The sequence below is a fragment of the Borostomias antarcticus genome (genome assembly GCF_949987555.1).
Source record: "Borostomias antarcticus genome assembly, chromosome: 31".
NCBI lineage: Eukaryota > Metazoa > Chordata > Actinopteri > Stomiiformes > Stomiidae > Borostomias > Borostomias antarcticus.
Genome location: NC_140264.1, coordinates 2728000 through 2743145, shown reverse-complemented (window position 1 = coordinate 2743145; position 15146 = coordinate 2728000). Strand labels below are relative to the sequence as shown.

The 15146-nt window shown below is 43.6% G+C and overlaps 1 protein-coding gene across 1 annotated transcript; it reads right to left on the bottom strand.

Annotated features, from left to right (window-relative positions):
- Positions 1–2558: 2558 nt before the first annotated feature.
- On the bottom strand, positions 2559–13977 carry LOC311327319 (NACHT, LRR and PYD domains-containing protein 3-like; the record flags this gene model as incomplete). The annotated part of the gene is made up of 10 exons (XM_084460352.1): positions 2559–2621; positions 2789–2942; positions 3176–3297; positions 6458–6984; positions 7237–7286; positions 7623–7784; positions 8060–8230; positions 10674–10853; positions 11661–11882; positions 12431–13977. 10 exons carry the CDS (start codon positions 13975–13977, stop codon positions 2559–2561), a joined length of 3198 nt encoding a protein of 1065 aa, XP_084316478.1.
- Between the last annotated feature and the right edge of the window lie 1169 nt (positions 13978–15146).

Here is a 15146-nt window from a genome sequence, read left to right as displayed (position 1 = left end):
GTCACCCTACTAACCTTGTGTCACCCTACTAGCCTTGTGTCACCCTACTAGCCTTGTGTCACACTACTAGCCTTGTGTCACCCTACTAGCCATGTGTCACAATTCTAGCCATGTGTCACCCTACTAGCCTTGTGTCACCCTACTAGCCATGTGTCACGCTACTAGCCTTGTGTCACCCTACTAGCCTTGTGTCACCCTACTAGCCATTTGTCACACTATTATCCATGTGTCACCCTATTAGCCATGTGTCACCCTACTAGCCATGTGTCACCCTACTAGCCATGTGTCACCCTACTAGCCATGTGTCACCCTACTAGCCATGTGTCACTCTACTAGCCTACTGAGTTCTTCATTGGCCAACGGCGAGTGCCAGGGGAGGGGGCTATGCTATGTGCCAGAGAGAACATTCGCTATGATACGACAATGATCGATGACGATAATAAAAATTGGGTGGGGGGGGGGGGGGGTGGGTAAAATTTGTTTAAAAAAAAGTACATTTATTGTTACTACTCTCCCGAGGCAAGTGATTTGCTTGATTTACTAGCCTGACGTGGCGTTTTACTTGACCTGGGCAGTCGGGCAATCCTTATTGTTGGACCCTGTCTAATATGATCATGTAATTACACACAGTCTAATGTCATCATGATATTACACACAGTCTAATGTTATCATGATATTACACACAGTCTAATGTTATCATGATATTACACACAGTCTAATATGATCATGTTATTACACACGGTCTAATGTTATCATGATATTACACACAGTCTAATATGATCATGTTATTACACACAGTCTAATGTCATCATGATATTACACACAGTTTAATGTTATCATGATATAACACACGGTCTAATGTTATCATGATATTACACACAGTCTAATATGATCATGTTATTTCACAGTCTAATGTTATGTTATTACACAGTCTAATGTTATCATGTTATTACACACAGTCTAGTGTTAGGTTATTACACACAGTCTAATGTTATCATGTTATTACACACGGTCTAATGTTATCATGATATTACAGTCTAATGTTATGTTATTATACACGGTCTAATGTTATCATGATATTACAGGCAGTCTAGTGTTTTCATGTTACTGTAGACCAGAGTCATTCTCACCTTAATAATAGTTTTACCTGAGCATGTTTTAAAACGTTATGATAGTTATGAGTGTTATTACTGTGTAACAGTAGCATATTTTTCAACACAGCTATGAGTGTTACTACTGGCAACATGGAGAAGAACAGGAGTAGCAGGAGGAGGAGCAGGAGGAGGAGGAGCTGTGAGCAGTCTGGAGAGATAGACTCCTCCTCCTTCTCCTCCTCCTACCAGACCCCCACCTCCCTCACCTCTTCCTGGAGCCTCCCAAACACCCCCTCGTTGGTAAGGAGACAACACACACACACACACGTGCACATACACACACACACACACACACACACACACACACACGTGCACATACACGCACACACACACACACACATGCACATACACACACACACAGACACACACACACACACACACACACACACACATGCCGTGTTTAGAATTGACCTGAGTAGTAGTAGGATAAATACATTAGATAGTAGATAGATAGCTCCAGATATAATATGAATGTATTGACATCCACATAATGAATACATACAGTAATAATGAGTTTTTATTAGACGTTAACTCTACAGTATTTATATGCTTGTCTTCTTTTCTCTGATTCCCAGATCAGTGGTCAGGAAGCTGAAGCTGTCCCCCAGGATGGACAGAAGACATCTAGAGAGGACAAGAAGAAAAAGACCAGCAAGAAACCCAAAAAGAGCAGCGTTACTCCCCTGTCCTGCGATGGTAAGACCCCTACATGTCTGTTCTTAAACTCCTCTTCCACTATAACTCTCACACACTCACACACACACACACACACACACACGCACACACATGCGCACACACACACACACACACACACACGCACACACACACACACACACACACACACACACAAAGCTCTGTTTTCATGAGACTTGCTGTGATGTCATATCCTGTTGTGCGTGATGGTGTGTTTCCTGTCCTGGTCCAGAGCCTGCTGAGTCCTCCAGCAGCAGAGAGGAGGAGGAGAAGGAGGAGGAGAAGAAGAAGAGGAGGTCCAGCAGAGGCTGGTTCCAAAGGGCCTCCTCCGCGCTCTCCAGGGCTTTCTGCTTCAGCTGTTGCAGGAAGAAGACTGGCCAGCAGAGGGCGACTCCTGCCCACTGACTGAACTACAACAACAACACAGCAGCTTCTCTGAGGGCTGGACCGCTGCATAACATCACCCTCAATATCACTACACATAAAACATCACCCTCAATATCACTACACATAAAACATCACCCTCAATATCACTACACATAAAACATCACCCTCAATATCACTACACATAAAACATTACCCTCAATATCACTACACATAAAACATCATCCCTACGTTCTATTACGGTCCGTTCATCAGTTCACAGATTCAATTAAAACTTCAATAAAATCTTTAGCATTTAAACAATATGCTGCAACTCTCTTCTATTCTTCAGATGTCAGAATGTGCAGGTGTGGTGTAGCGTGTGCTCATCTGGTCCTTCTGTTCAAGCCTCTACTGACCAGCGTTTAGTCAGACTCATATTTATTCACGTTGCGTCTTGCTGGTTTCTACTGCTACATTCAGAACACGGCGGTTTTTTAACGGCGTAAATGAACCAACGCACACCCCACATCGGCCCACCCACGCACACACACGCGCACACACACACACACACACACTTGTGTGAGGATCCTGCGGACGTCGGCGTCGGTGTGGCTGGAGTTGAGCTGTCCCAGCAGCAGCTCTGCCGTCAGACACTGGGACACGTAGTTGGCCACCCTGCTGCCATCGTACCCGTTAAACACCCCATACAGGAAGCAGCCATCCTCGCCTCTGGTCGGACACGGACACACACACACACACACACACACACACACACACACACACAGGATGTGTTAATACTTTCAACATCCGCCCAGTCCTAATTGCAGTGAACTGTCATCACTGTCACACTATACTGACATTGCAACCATGTTCTCTAATCTGCTGCACACTGTATTATATATCCACAGTACGTGTAGCCCCCACCGGGTGTGGCCGAGGGTCGTTTCTGGGTGAGCTAGCACCTGAATCGGAGGTGCCCGTCTTCGTTCTGGGTGTCCTTGCCGTCCGGGCCGTAAACACAGTTGGGCGCAGATCCGACAACGCACATCTGACACAGCGGCAGGTCGTCCGTCCAGCTCTGATGCTGGTCGACCCCGGAAGAGAGAGGTCAGCGGAGATAGCAACACGACTTTAATACTGACATAAGACAGATGTAAAAACAAACCGTATATAGCTATACGTGATTGCCATTACACACAAAGGCGCATCTGATGTCCAGCCACTGCATTATAATTGACATCCAATTCCATCCTATTCGGGGTATTTAGGTAGCATTGCTACCGTAGCTAGCCATGAGAGTCTCAAATCAAATGTAACACATCACCTCAAGGCAGCAGAGCTTGACCACAGCCTGGAGGTCGGAGGGAGCTGTTCATTTGCCCTGTAGGCTTGCACCACAGTCCTAAACTGGATGGGACAGCGCAGGGAGCCAGTTCTGAGAACGGAGTAGGGAAGTTGTGTGGAAGAACATGGGGCTGTTGAACACCAGGTCAGCAGCAGCTTTCTCCAGGAGTCTGATGGCCAACGCTGCAGGATGGCAGCAAGTAGGGAGTTGCAGGAGTCCAGGCGGGAGAAGACAACAGCCTGGATGAGCACTAGTGACGAATCACAGCCAGATTTATTTCCTACCATAAAGTTTGATAAAAGAGATGAGTATTAGCAAAAGCAAGGAGAATGATTATATCAGTGTACAATGAGCTATGATGGGGAAGAATCACAATATTAATTAGATTTTCAGGCATGGCATATACATGGCATGCTTACTTGCAATGGTAATAATGCCTTCAGGTAATAACAATAACCATGCTTGATTAATTTGATGTATAATGTGGCAAATGCTATAGTAGCATCAGCCCACTATAGCTAAAAACGCCATACAAGATTACAGACTGTAATCAATGTATGAACAATGTCACATTGAGCATGCTCAACATTATGTTAAAATTGAAATACATCCGAGACCTCCGAACGTAACGTTAGCATTAACTAACGTTAACTAAAGTTAACCCTAAGCCGTTAGCATTAGCTACCGTTAGCATAGCAACCTAGCCTATCAATATAGTTGATGTTAATATTAAGAAATGTAACATTAGATAATGTTAGCTAAGTTATTCAACATTGACCCACTTACCCTCTAGATCTTTTCCAACAATGTCCTAAAGTAACCACATGTCATGATCATTTGCATCATAGACATACGTTCATATCTATGATTAGCATGATCATAGCAGCTTCATTGCTAAAAGCATAGCAAATGTTAGCCGACGTCATTGCATGACTTCCTTAAAACTATCCAATCAGAGGCAGAGTAGGGCGGGTCTTCCTATGGTGACGGGTTTTCCGCCGAGCTCGCAGGACTCATGAACGCGCGACCAGCGTCCCAGAGGCTCGTGCACAGCACATGTTTCAAATGGCTCGATACAGGTATTGGTGGCTTCAAAAACAAAAAAAACCCATTGAATTAAAAGTTTATATTGATTAGATTGGTCTCTGATGCTGAATGATACCGAGAAAAATTTTGTTTTCCTTTTCTAGCCCTATCTATCATAATCCACAAACCATGGGAAATAAGGGTCTTGGACCGCATGCCGTCACGTGACTTGCAATACCGGGCTTTGGCCACTACGTCAAATGGCTTCATGCGCCGGTGAGCAACTTTCATTGAAATGAATAGGCAGCCATTTTCAATGCCGTCTCCAGTTATATTATACCTCCATGGTGCAGACTCGCTACCGAGGGTGTTATAAGCCACTTCCACTCGGCGCAAATTGGTTTCGGATGGCACTTAATATGGCGCGGCCTCCGCGTGAACGCGCAAACCGAGGGGGAGTGCATAGGGCGAGGGAAGAGGAGCTGGATTCGAAAAGGGCCCATGGGATTGAGAAATCGGCGCAGCAGCGTGTACGCCATCTTTGATAGATCCGAAAAGCGTGTAAATATTCTCGTCGTACGCGGCAGTCCGCCCTTTTCTCGTTTCCGTCGTACGCCCTCTTTTACACCTGAATTTACACGCTCTTTGATAAATGAGGCCCCTGATGTCCATAAATCTAGTCAACCTAACATGTGACTTCTAGTTCCACTGAGTGAGTCCAGGATAGAGAGGCAGAGAGACTCTGTTCTAAAGCTATGCTGGCTGTAGAGTAGCACTAAAGAGTAAACACAGAGCACAAATACACACACACACAGTCACACACTCTTCTCTCTTTTGGAGATAGTGCCTTAATCAGGGTGTGATCATAACAAGCAGAGACATTTACATACTTCCTGGTCACGTCACATGACCACTGACCCACAAGCCTAGCAAACCAAGAAGAGTAACCATGACGGCAGCAGTCAACCACACACACACCAACTAGTGAAGCATAGGATTCCTTCTCTAGTGTTTGTGTGTGGCAGGGTGTGCAAGCAGACACACACACACACACACACACAAACACACACACACACACACGTGGGCACACGTTTTCCTTGGGTGCTAGAGTATCAACCTGCAGCTTGTCTTTCCATATGGCCAGCCAGAAACACTTAGTTCCAACCAAACACACACACACACACACACACACACACACACACACACACACACACACACGCAGGCAGTAAGTACCTAAAATAGATCTCATATCACTAGTAAAAACATACTCTTTGGGAGTTATGATATGAATTCATGTTAATACGAAGATTTAGCATTTTATTATCACAGAGTGTGCAAAACAACAATTATACTGTACATAGACGAGCAATTTATGCACGACTTAAAACATATATTCTGCAGGATCATTGTTTCCATAAACAGTATCTCAATTATTCATCTTGAACAAGTCATGAAATCAAAAGGTTCTCATTATAAAACAGGAGTGTTGTGTTGAATTCATGCTGCAACACAAACATTGAACAAATTGACATATTCTCAGATATCATACATTATATCATATTTACAGACGTCACACATTATATCAACCTCAATCATAGATTTAACAAGTCAAGTCTCTGCTATTCACAGTGAAAGTCCTTTTACAGCGCAGCACTCTAACAGAACAAGGACGTCCAGTCAAAGGGACAGAACCCTTCATCTCCTCATGACCACAGTGGGGTCATCAATGTCAACATTGACCTGGGACAACCTCTGTATCTGTAGTCATGGTTACAATCAACCACACCCCATCAGGTCACACAGGTGTGTGGGGACAGAACTGTGTTTCCATGGAGACCAAGGTGTTCCTCCAGGACACGGGAGGCTACTCTACCTGGCACAGGGTCACTGAGGTGTTCATCTCATTCACCCCAAACCCTGGGTAGAGGGGCTCAGTGAATGTGGTGTGGAATGTGTGCAGGTGGGTCATTGTGTCAGAGGAGATCCTGTAGAAGGAGAGTACGCCAGCTGGCCAGTCCAGGAAAACTCCTACTCTGCTGGATACAGGTAACCACTCAGGTAAAATAGTCAGTTCTTGATTGTGCCAGAAATGGACTTTGTTCTGCCACTTCCACAGATTCCAGGATTTGTCATTGAGTCCAAGTTGACAGGCACGGTTTCCTCCCTTCCTGCTGATGCTCTTATATGTCACTCCTATCCGACCATCCCCCTTCATATCCACCTCCCAGTAATGGCGTCCAGTCAGACCCTCTCTACACAGCACCTGTTCATGTTCATCAAACCTCTCTGGGTGATCAGGATACAGCTGATCCTCTTCAACCCTCTCCACCCTCCTGTTGTCCTCAGACAGAGAGAGCTCTCTGTGTGCTGTGTTTGGGTCCAGACTGAGATCACAGGCATCTACAGATGAGAGGACAAAGGCTGGATTACAACCTGTGTTAGAGTGTGTGTGTGTGTGTGTGTGTGTTCCTGGCTATGTTAACATTTTGGAAAATTAAATATGAATTGATCCAGGAACAACAAGGTTAATGTTTGAGTCAACAAAAGATTGAGGTCAAGCATTTCCACATATCAAGTCAATGGATGGATGTGATTCCCTCAGGTTATTGTTTTGTACATTGACCAAAACAGCTCTTCAAAACAACAACTTACACTTCTTAAGCAGCTGTGATTTCACCCAGATCTCTTCATTGTGGTCCACACTGTGAGAGAGGCAGAGGAAGAGAGTGAAAGAGTGATACACACACACACACACACACACACACACACACACACACACACACAACATATGTACTGTATGAAGTGCAGTCTAGAAAGGAGACAACTGACAAACAGTGATAACTCAATGTAAGGATCTGTCTGTGTGTGAAGTACTGCTTAAAAGAGTGATGAGGCAGGAGCCAATATCAGGACCCACTGTTCTCAGACTAACATGAGAAATACAGACAATCTGAAAATGGTTACAGCAACAGTAACTGGACTTAAAAACACAGCTCTGCAAAAAATGGCAAAAACATCCATTACTAATCAATACTAACTTGAGTTTCTCCAGCCTTAAGAGTGGATCAGAGAGCAGCTCCACTCCTGAGTCTCCTGGGTGATTGTAGCTCAGGTCCAGTTCTCTCAGGTGGGAGGGGTTTGACCTGAGTGCTGAAGCCAGAGCAGCACAGCCTTCCTCTGTGACTCGACAGAAAGACAGCCTATAGAGAGAGAGGTCATCAGGATATTACAACAACTCTGCTGCACTCTGCTGGTGAGAGATGGAACTGCATACAATGTGTTTACCAGTATGATGCATGATGTAAAATGAGAGCAAGTGACATAAGAGAAATTGAATAATCTATTATTTGCCAAATAAAGAATAATATATTCTCAGCTACATATCAATGTTTACCTTTTCATCATAAATACATTGATTTGTGGAATTATCAACATATTTATCTCTCATTGGTGAGTTATGTTTCTAATAACTGACTTCAGTATCTTCAGTCTACAGTTGGGACTCTTCAGTCCATCAGAGAGCAGCTTCACTCCTGAGTCCTGCAGGTCATTGTGACTGAGGTCCAGCTCTGTCAGGTGGGAGTTTGAGCTGAGGGTTGAAGCCAACTCCTCACAACTGTTCTCTGTCAGGAAACAGTTGTCCAGCCTAAATAGGAGATGCAAATACACGACAACATGCTGAGTAACAAGTAGACTAGAGTGAGAATTTAGTCTACACAGAGAAACGTAAATGACAACATAGTGACTCACAGGCTAGAAGTCATGGAGAGAGTTGGTTGAGCCACACGTTAGTCAGTGTGTAGTAACAGAGAACATGTCGTTCATGTGTTCAGATGAAGCAGTGTTTTAGTCCTGAGCCCTATGTTACGTCCTTCCTAACTACTGACCAGAGATCAGCCAGAGATCAGTGGTGCTCAGCTGAGAACTGGTATCCTTCCCCTTTCTATTGAAGTAGGTCGGTTCACAGCGAAGCCAGAAGAGAACAGGATATGCTCTTTCCAGCATTATGTGGGCTGTGATCTAAAAGATGTTGAAAATGAATTTCATTTCATATTTTATCATACATTATATTATGATTTGAGGATTCCCTTGTTTGATGAAATGCAAAAGCAAGACCCTGAGCTGTTCTGGGCAGATAATGGCCAGAAGCTGAAGTGGATTAAGGCTGAAGTATTTAAGATTGCCCGTTTTATTTATAAGGCCTGGATTAGAGAACAATCTGTTTTTAAGTAAGATATGTCAGGCTCTCCTGACATGATGTGTGAGTTCCAGTGCTGGGTAAGCTACTTTCAAAACCTAACTATTACACATTACGAGTTACGTTCATTTGAGAGTAATTCATTTATTTATAAGATTACATTTTAAACAATCCTGGACATATGTGAGTATGAAAATAAAACTATACATACAGCAAACCAATATTTTACGAGCTAGGCCTAGGCTAGCTTACTTTAATCTTTTACACTTTTTTTTCAAATCTACTGTAGATAATAAACAAACTGAATAATCATGTAATAATTGGCATCCATGGTTGAACCTAATTGCTGACCTATATCAATATGTAGCCCTACAAAAAGCTGGCTAGATAGGAAACCTGTTACAAAGGCTGATGAATGGTAAATGGACTGCACTTATACAGCGCTTTTATCCACAGCACTTCACAATGGCCTCTCATTCACCCATTCACACACCAATGGTGGCAGCTGTCATGCAAGATGCTAACCTGCTCACTGGGAGCAATTTGGGGTTCAGTGTCTTGCTCAAGGACACTTCGACATGTGGACAGGAAGAGAAGCCGGGATTTGAACCGCCGACCCTGCGGTCATTGGACGACCCACTCTACCACTTGAGTCACAAGTGAAGCTACCTAGCCTAACCTATACCTAGGGCTCTGGAGGGATAGTATTACATACTACTAAAATACCTAAAGCATGTGTTTTTAATTCTGAAAGTGCATTTTGCGTGTTCTTTTTCTGGTTCTCAAAGTTGAACAGTGGAGTAAAAGGGCACTTGGAACTTGGCCAGTAAGTCTCATGATAAGCTTTCTAAAAGCGCTCAATTCTACTGTTGACAGAGGCAGCATGTCTTCGGCAACATACTCTTACACAAATCTCCTCAAGTCTCGGGGATCAAGGGCAGATCGAAATCCAAAGAAATCGAATCTATGTTGCTTGGTTTTCTCTCATAATGGGAGTGTATCCATTGTGAAAACATAGCACCTGTAGCCATTGTTGTCTTCTCTTCGCTGGTCATGTAGCGTTGCGCTGTAGCTATGCAGATTCCAGGTGAGTGGACTTTACCAATCATTCATTCATCCTCATTCTCCCCCGTTCCCGTTCACACCCCCCCAATCAAATGCCAGCAAACAAACACACAAACAATAAACTTCCCTCTCCCTGTGCGTGTGTTTCAATACCGTAAGTAACAAATTATTTGACATTGTAACTGTAACAATAATACCGAAATCCTTCAGTATCTGTAACATGTTATATTGCTTAGTTACTGCCAACAGCAATATGGTACTGTAATGCATTACTTTTGTAGCGCGTTACACCCAACTCTGGTGAGTTCACAGGCCTATATGTGTTTTGGTGTGTTTTGTGTTTTATTATAAATATCTTGTGTGTATTTTGGATGTTTCTTTAATTATATGTTTGATCTTTGTTTATGAAAAACTGAGCGGAAAGTGATTTATAATAAGTCCACATGGGCTGGGCTGCATTTGAAGCATGACACTTAAATAAAGGAATAACTCATCATATACGATCCCTACAGATGTGATGGAGTGTTTGTAGACATGCGGTATCAGTCAGTTTAATAAAATATTACCGGATTAAAGTTTAGTAACAAGCTAACAGTGATAATGAATGTTAAACATGAAGACATTCAAATATTCTCTCCATGTCTCCCACCTGGTGTGTCCCATACAGTATATCTGAGGGTCAGTGAGTCACCAGAAAATCAACTGAACTGAAAAAAGACTGCATATGAACATGCTCTAAGGGTGACAATGTGAGACCAACAGACTGTCCAGCCATGTGTCCATTTTAGGGTTGTCATCATGTAAAAACCCCTGTAAAGGTACTGACCTCAGTGTCTCCAGGTTACAGTGTGGACCTCTCAGGGCAGAGAAGAGGACCTTCAGGCCACCATCATCATCATACCATGTTATGTTCTTCAGGTGCAGCTCTCTCAGGGGACAGTCTGGTGACTGGAGGGAGGAGGCCAGGGATTCACAGGCCTCATCGGCGAGATACACTTCAGTTAGTCTGTAGAAACAGACATGTCCTTCATGAGATGGAGTGCAGTGTAGAAGTTAGGACCTCTGACTGCTTCTGTAGGTCTGTTGGCAACCAGGGTTCAAATCCCATCTCTATCTCTTTCACAGACCTACTGTATGTCTCCTGTCACCCCACCTACTCCCTTCCTACTGTCTAGAGGAAACACATGTCCACTGTCCTTGTAATGGAACGTCTATTGTGGTGTGGTGCTTGTCAGGTTTGTTGAACAGCTTGTAATGTGGTGGATGGAGTGTATAAAAACACTGCATCTATTTACGGAGTTGTAAGTTTTATTTTTAAATGTCATGTTATTTGCTGTTAGTGACAGATAAATATGAATTCTACATATTTGCACTTTCACACTCAACTTCCCTGAACTATAGTCTGCTCTAACCCTGATTAGTAGAGTACAGTATGTTCACTATTTTGACAACATGTCCCTCAAAACGATTACACTAGTCTTCCTGACTGAAATATACAATCCCTACAGATGTGATGGGAGTGTGTTTAGTGATACTGCATCAGTCAGCTGAGTTGAATATTCACATAAATGGTTAGTAACAAGTCAATAGTAACAATGTATGTTAAACATTAAAACATTCAAATATTCTCCCCATCTCTCCCACCTGGTGTGTCCCATATATCTGAGGGTCAGTGAGTCACCAGAAAATCAACTGAACTGAAAAAAGACTGCATATGAACATGCTCTAAGAGTGACAATGTGAGACTAACAGACTGTCCAACCATGTGTCCATTTTAGGGTTGTCACCTATAAAAACTCCTGTAGATACTGACCTCAGTGTCTCCAGTTTACAGTGTGGACCTCTCATGGCAGCGAAAGTAACACTCAGGTCTTCATCATCATCATCATCATCATCATCATCATCATCATCCAGTATCCTCTTTACAAAGATGCTAATGTTCTTCAGGTGCAGCTCTCTCAGAGGACAGTCTGGTGTCTGGAGGGTGGAGGCCAGTGATTCACAGTCCTCAAGGCTGAGCGTCATGTCAGTCAGTCTGTAGAAACAGAGAACATGTCCTTCATGAGCTGGAGTTTGGTGTAGTGGTTAGGATTGTTGACTGTAGGTCTCTTGGCAGCCATGGTTCAAATCCCATCTCTATCTCTTTCACAGACCTACTGTATGTTTCATGTTACTTCAGCTACTCCCTTCCTACTGTCTAGAGGAAACACATTTCCAGACCAGAAAAGCAACAGAGCTGAAAAACACTATCCTTTAAAATGATCACACCATGTCTGTAGATCCATAAAAAACAATATAAAAACCATCGAAACCATGGACAATTAAATTATCATCATGCAATAACATCAACATTAGGCCTGAGTTATTCATACTAGTGTGATGTGTGTGAGTTTGACATCAATACTTACATTGCCCTTCTGCATTTCCTCACAGCTGGGATCAGTCTGTTATGCCCCGTCTTGGCTATGTTGTATTTCCTCTGGTCCATCTCATCCAGCACACCCTGTGACATCAGAAGTGCGTTGGCCAGTGCTGAGCAGTGATCTCCTGAGAGAGCGCGTTTATCTCGATCTGGTGACGAACTTGTGAATGTCTTCATGTACTGAACTGTCTTTCATCTCAGTCAAGCAGAGGATGAGATTGACTTGCCTCTCAGGTGAGAGGTTCTCCACATCTGGCTTCCTAAGGTATTTCTTCATCTCCTCAACAGTCTCTGAGCTGCTCTCTGTCTGTGGCAGAAGGCCTTGTAAGCGAGTCTGGTTGGACTCCAGTGAGATGCCAAGCAGGAAGCGGAGGAACAGGTCCAGATGTCCATTCTTACTCTGTAGAGATTCATCCACAACTCTCTTCAGCACCTCATGCAGGGGCAGCTCTGTCGACACATTCTCCAGGAGAGACTCCAGTGAACTGATGTCGTTTCTCACACAGCAGTAGAACACATAGATAGCAGCAAGGAACTCCTGAAAGCTCAGATGCACAAAGCTGTACACTTTCTTATCATACAGCCCATCCTCTTTCTTTAGGATTTCTGTGCACAATCCACTTTCCACTGCTGCTTTATTGAAATCAATTTCACAGTTGTTCAGGTCTTCCTCTGAGAATATGAGATTTCCCTTCAGCAGCTGTTGGAATGCCAGCTGGGCCAGTTTCAGAATGTCGCTGTCTCTTGATTTCAGGATCTTCTGTCTAGATTGATCTTTCTCGTTTCTCTCTTCATACTTTCCAAGCGCCACCCCTGTTTGAGTGATCAGGAAGTGAACGTACATCTCAGTCAGAGATGTAGGGATCTCTCCTTTCTTGTTTTTACTCAGCATAGGTGCTAGAACCTTGGCAGTGATGTAACACATGATAGGTATGTAACACATGATGTAGAGGCTTCTGTTTTTCTTGATGTGATCGATGATTTTGTTGGCTAGTTCCTCATCTTCACTGAATTGCTTCCTGAAGTACTTCTCCTTCTGTTGGTCTGTGAAGCCTCGTACTTCTGTCATCTGGTCAATGCACTGGCGTTCAATCTTATTGGCTGCTGCTGGTCGAGTGGTTATCCAGAGGAGAGCAGAGGGAAACAGATTTCCATCAATGAGGTTTGTCAGCAGCATGTCCACTGATGATGTCTTCATGGTATCCCTCAACCTCTTGTTCTGACTGAAATTGAATGGAAGTTTGCTCTCATCCAGACCATCAAAGATTAACAGAACTTTAGAAGATGCAAACATGCTTGCGTCTGCTATCTCTGAAAGTTCAGGGTGAAAGTAACACAGAAGGTCATGCAGACTGTACTGCTCATCCTGGATCAAATTCAGCTCTCTGAATGGAAGCACAAAGATGAAATCTATATCCTGATTGGCTTTCCCTTCTGCCCAGTCAAGGATGAACTTCTGCACTGAGACTGTCTTTCCTATACCAGCCATGCCTTTCGTCATCAGAGTTCTGATGGGTTCTTCTTGTCTGGGTCGGGGTTTGAAGATGTCATTACAGTTGATAGAAGTAACTGATGATTTTTGGAGTGATTCAATCCGCCTGATCTCATGTTCTGTATTAACCTCTTCACTCTCCCCATCAGTGATGTAGAGCTCTGTGTAGATGCTGTTGAGGAGAGTTTTTCTGTCTTCTGTAGTCCCCTCAAACATGAATCTGAAACTTTTCTTCAAACTGTCTTGAAGTGTGTCTTTAACTCTTTTTTGGTTCAGCACAGGGGAGAATGGGAGAAAGTGAAAATGTAGAGTGAGACATGAAGAATAAAAAGCATAAAACAACATCCAGTACAAGCAGAATCCTCATACAGTAGCAGTGTATAGATCTGTGAAACACAATGGACCCTTCTAACAAAAACATTCTCCTGATTTTACATATCTCACCTTTGTTTGGTGGCACTGCATGGTGTGGCCTTGGCTACGCCTTCTGAAATGATAAGGAAAAACAAGACCCATGATGTCCAAGACCAGGACGATACTGTCCTACAGAACCTCAGGGATGATAAAGGATGATACTGTCCTACAGAACCTCAGGGATGATAAAGGACGATACTGTCCTACAGAACCTCGGGGATGATAAAGGACGATACTGTCCTACAGAGCCTCAGGGATGATAAAGGATGATACTGTCCTACAGAACCTCAGGGATGATAAAGGATGATACTGTCCTACACAACCCCAGGGATGATAAAGGATGATACTGTCCTACAGAACCTCAGGGATGATAAAGGATGATACTGTCCTACACAACCTCAGGAATGATAAAGGATGATTGTGTTCTTGTAGCAGTATGACCTTCTGGAGGGGACAACAATGCTACTGTAGCACACAGACAGAAGCGCGGGATGAACAAACACACATGCGCGTGTGCACACACACACACACACACAGTTTACTATAGATTATCAGGCTAACTTGGTAGAGCTCTGGTGCAGTATGTTCTCCATATGTTGTCTCTTAGATAGTTTGGAGTTCATTGTTGTTATGGTGCAGTTATAGATAAGAATAAGAAACACAACTTATTTGTTTGTGACAAGATTAAATAAACATAATCTAACAACAGAGTTTACCAAGGTCCTGGACCTGACCTGGAGCTGACCTTTACTCCCCCAGAGGTTAAAGCCTCGTACAGCTCCCTCATCTGTTCCTGTCTGGTCCGGGTGGTACGGATGGTAGAGTAGAGCTCATCAGGGATCATACCCTTCTGGAGCAGTTCATCTGCTATGGACATCACCGCAGTAACCCTCTGAATAAGCGCTGTTCTGTGAGTGTCCACAAACTCTGCATCTGAAGAAGAATACACACACACACACACACACAGTTTT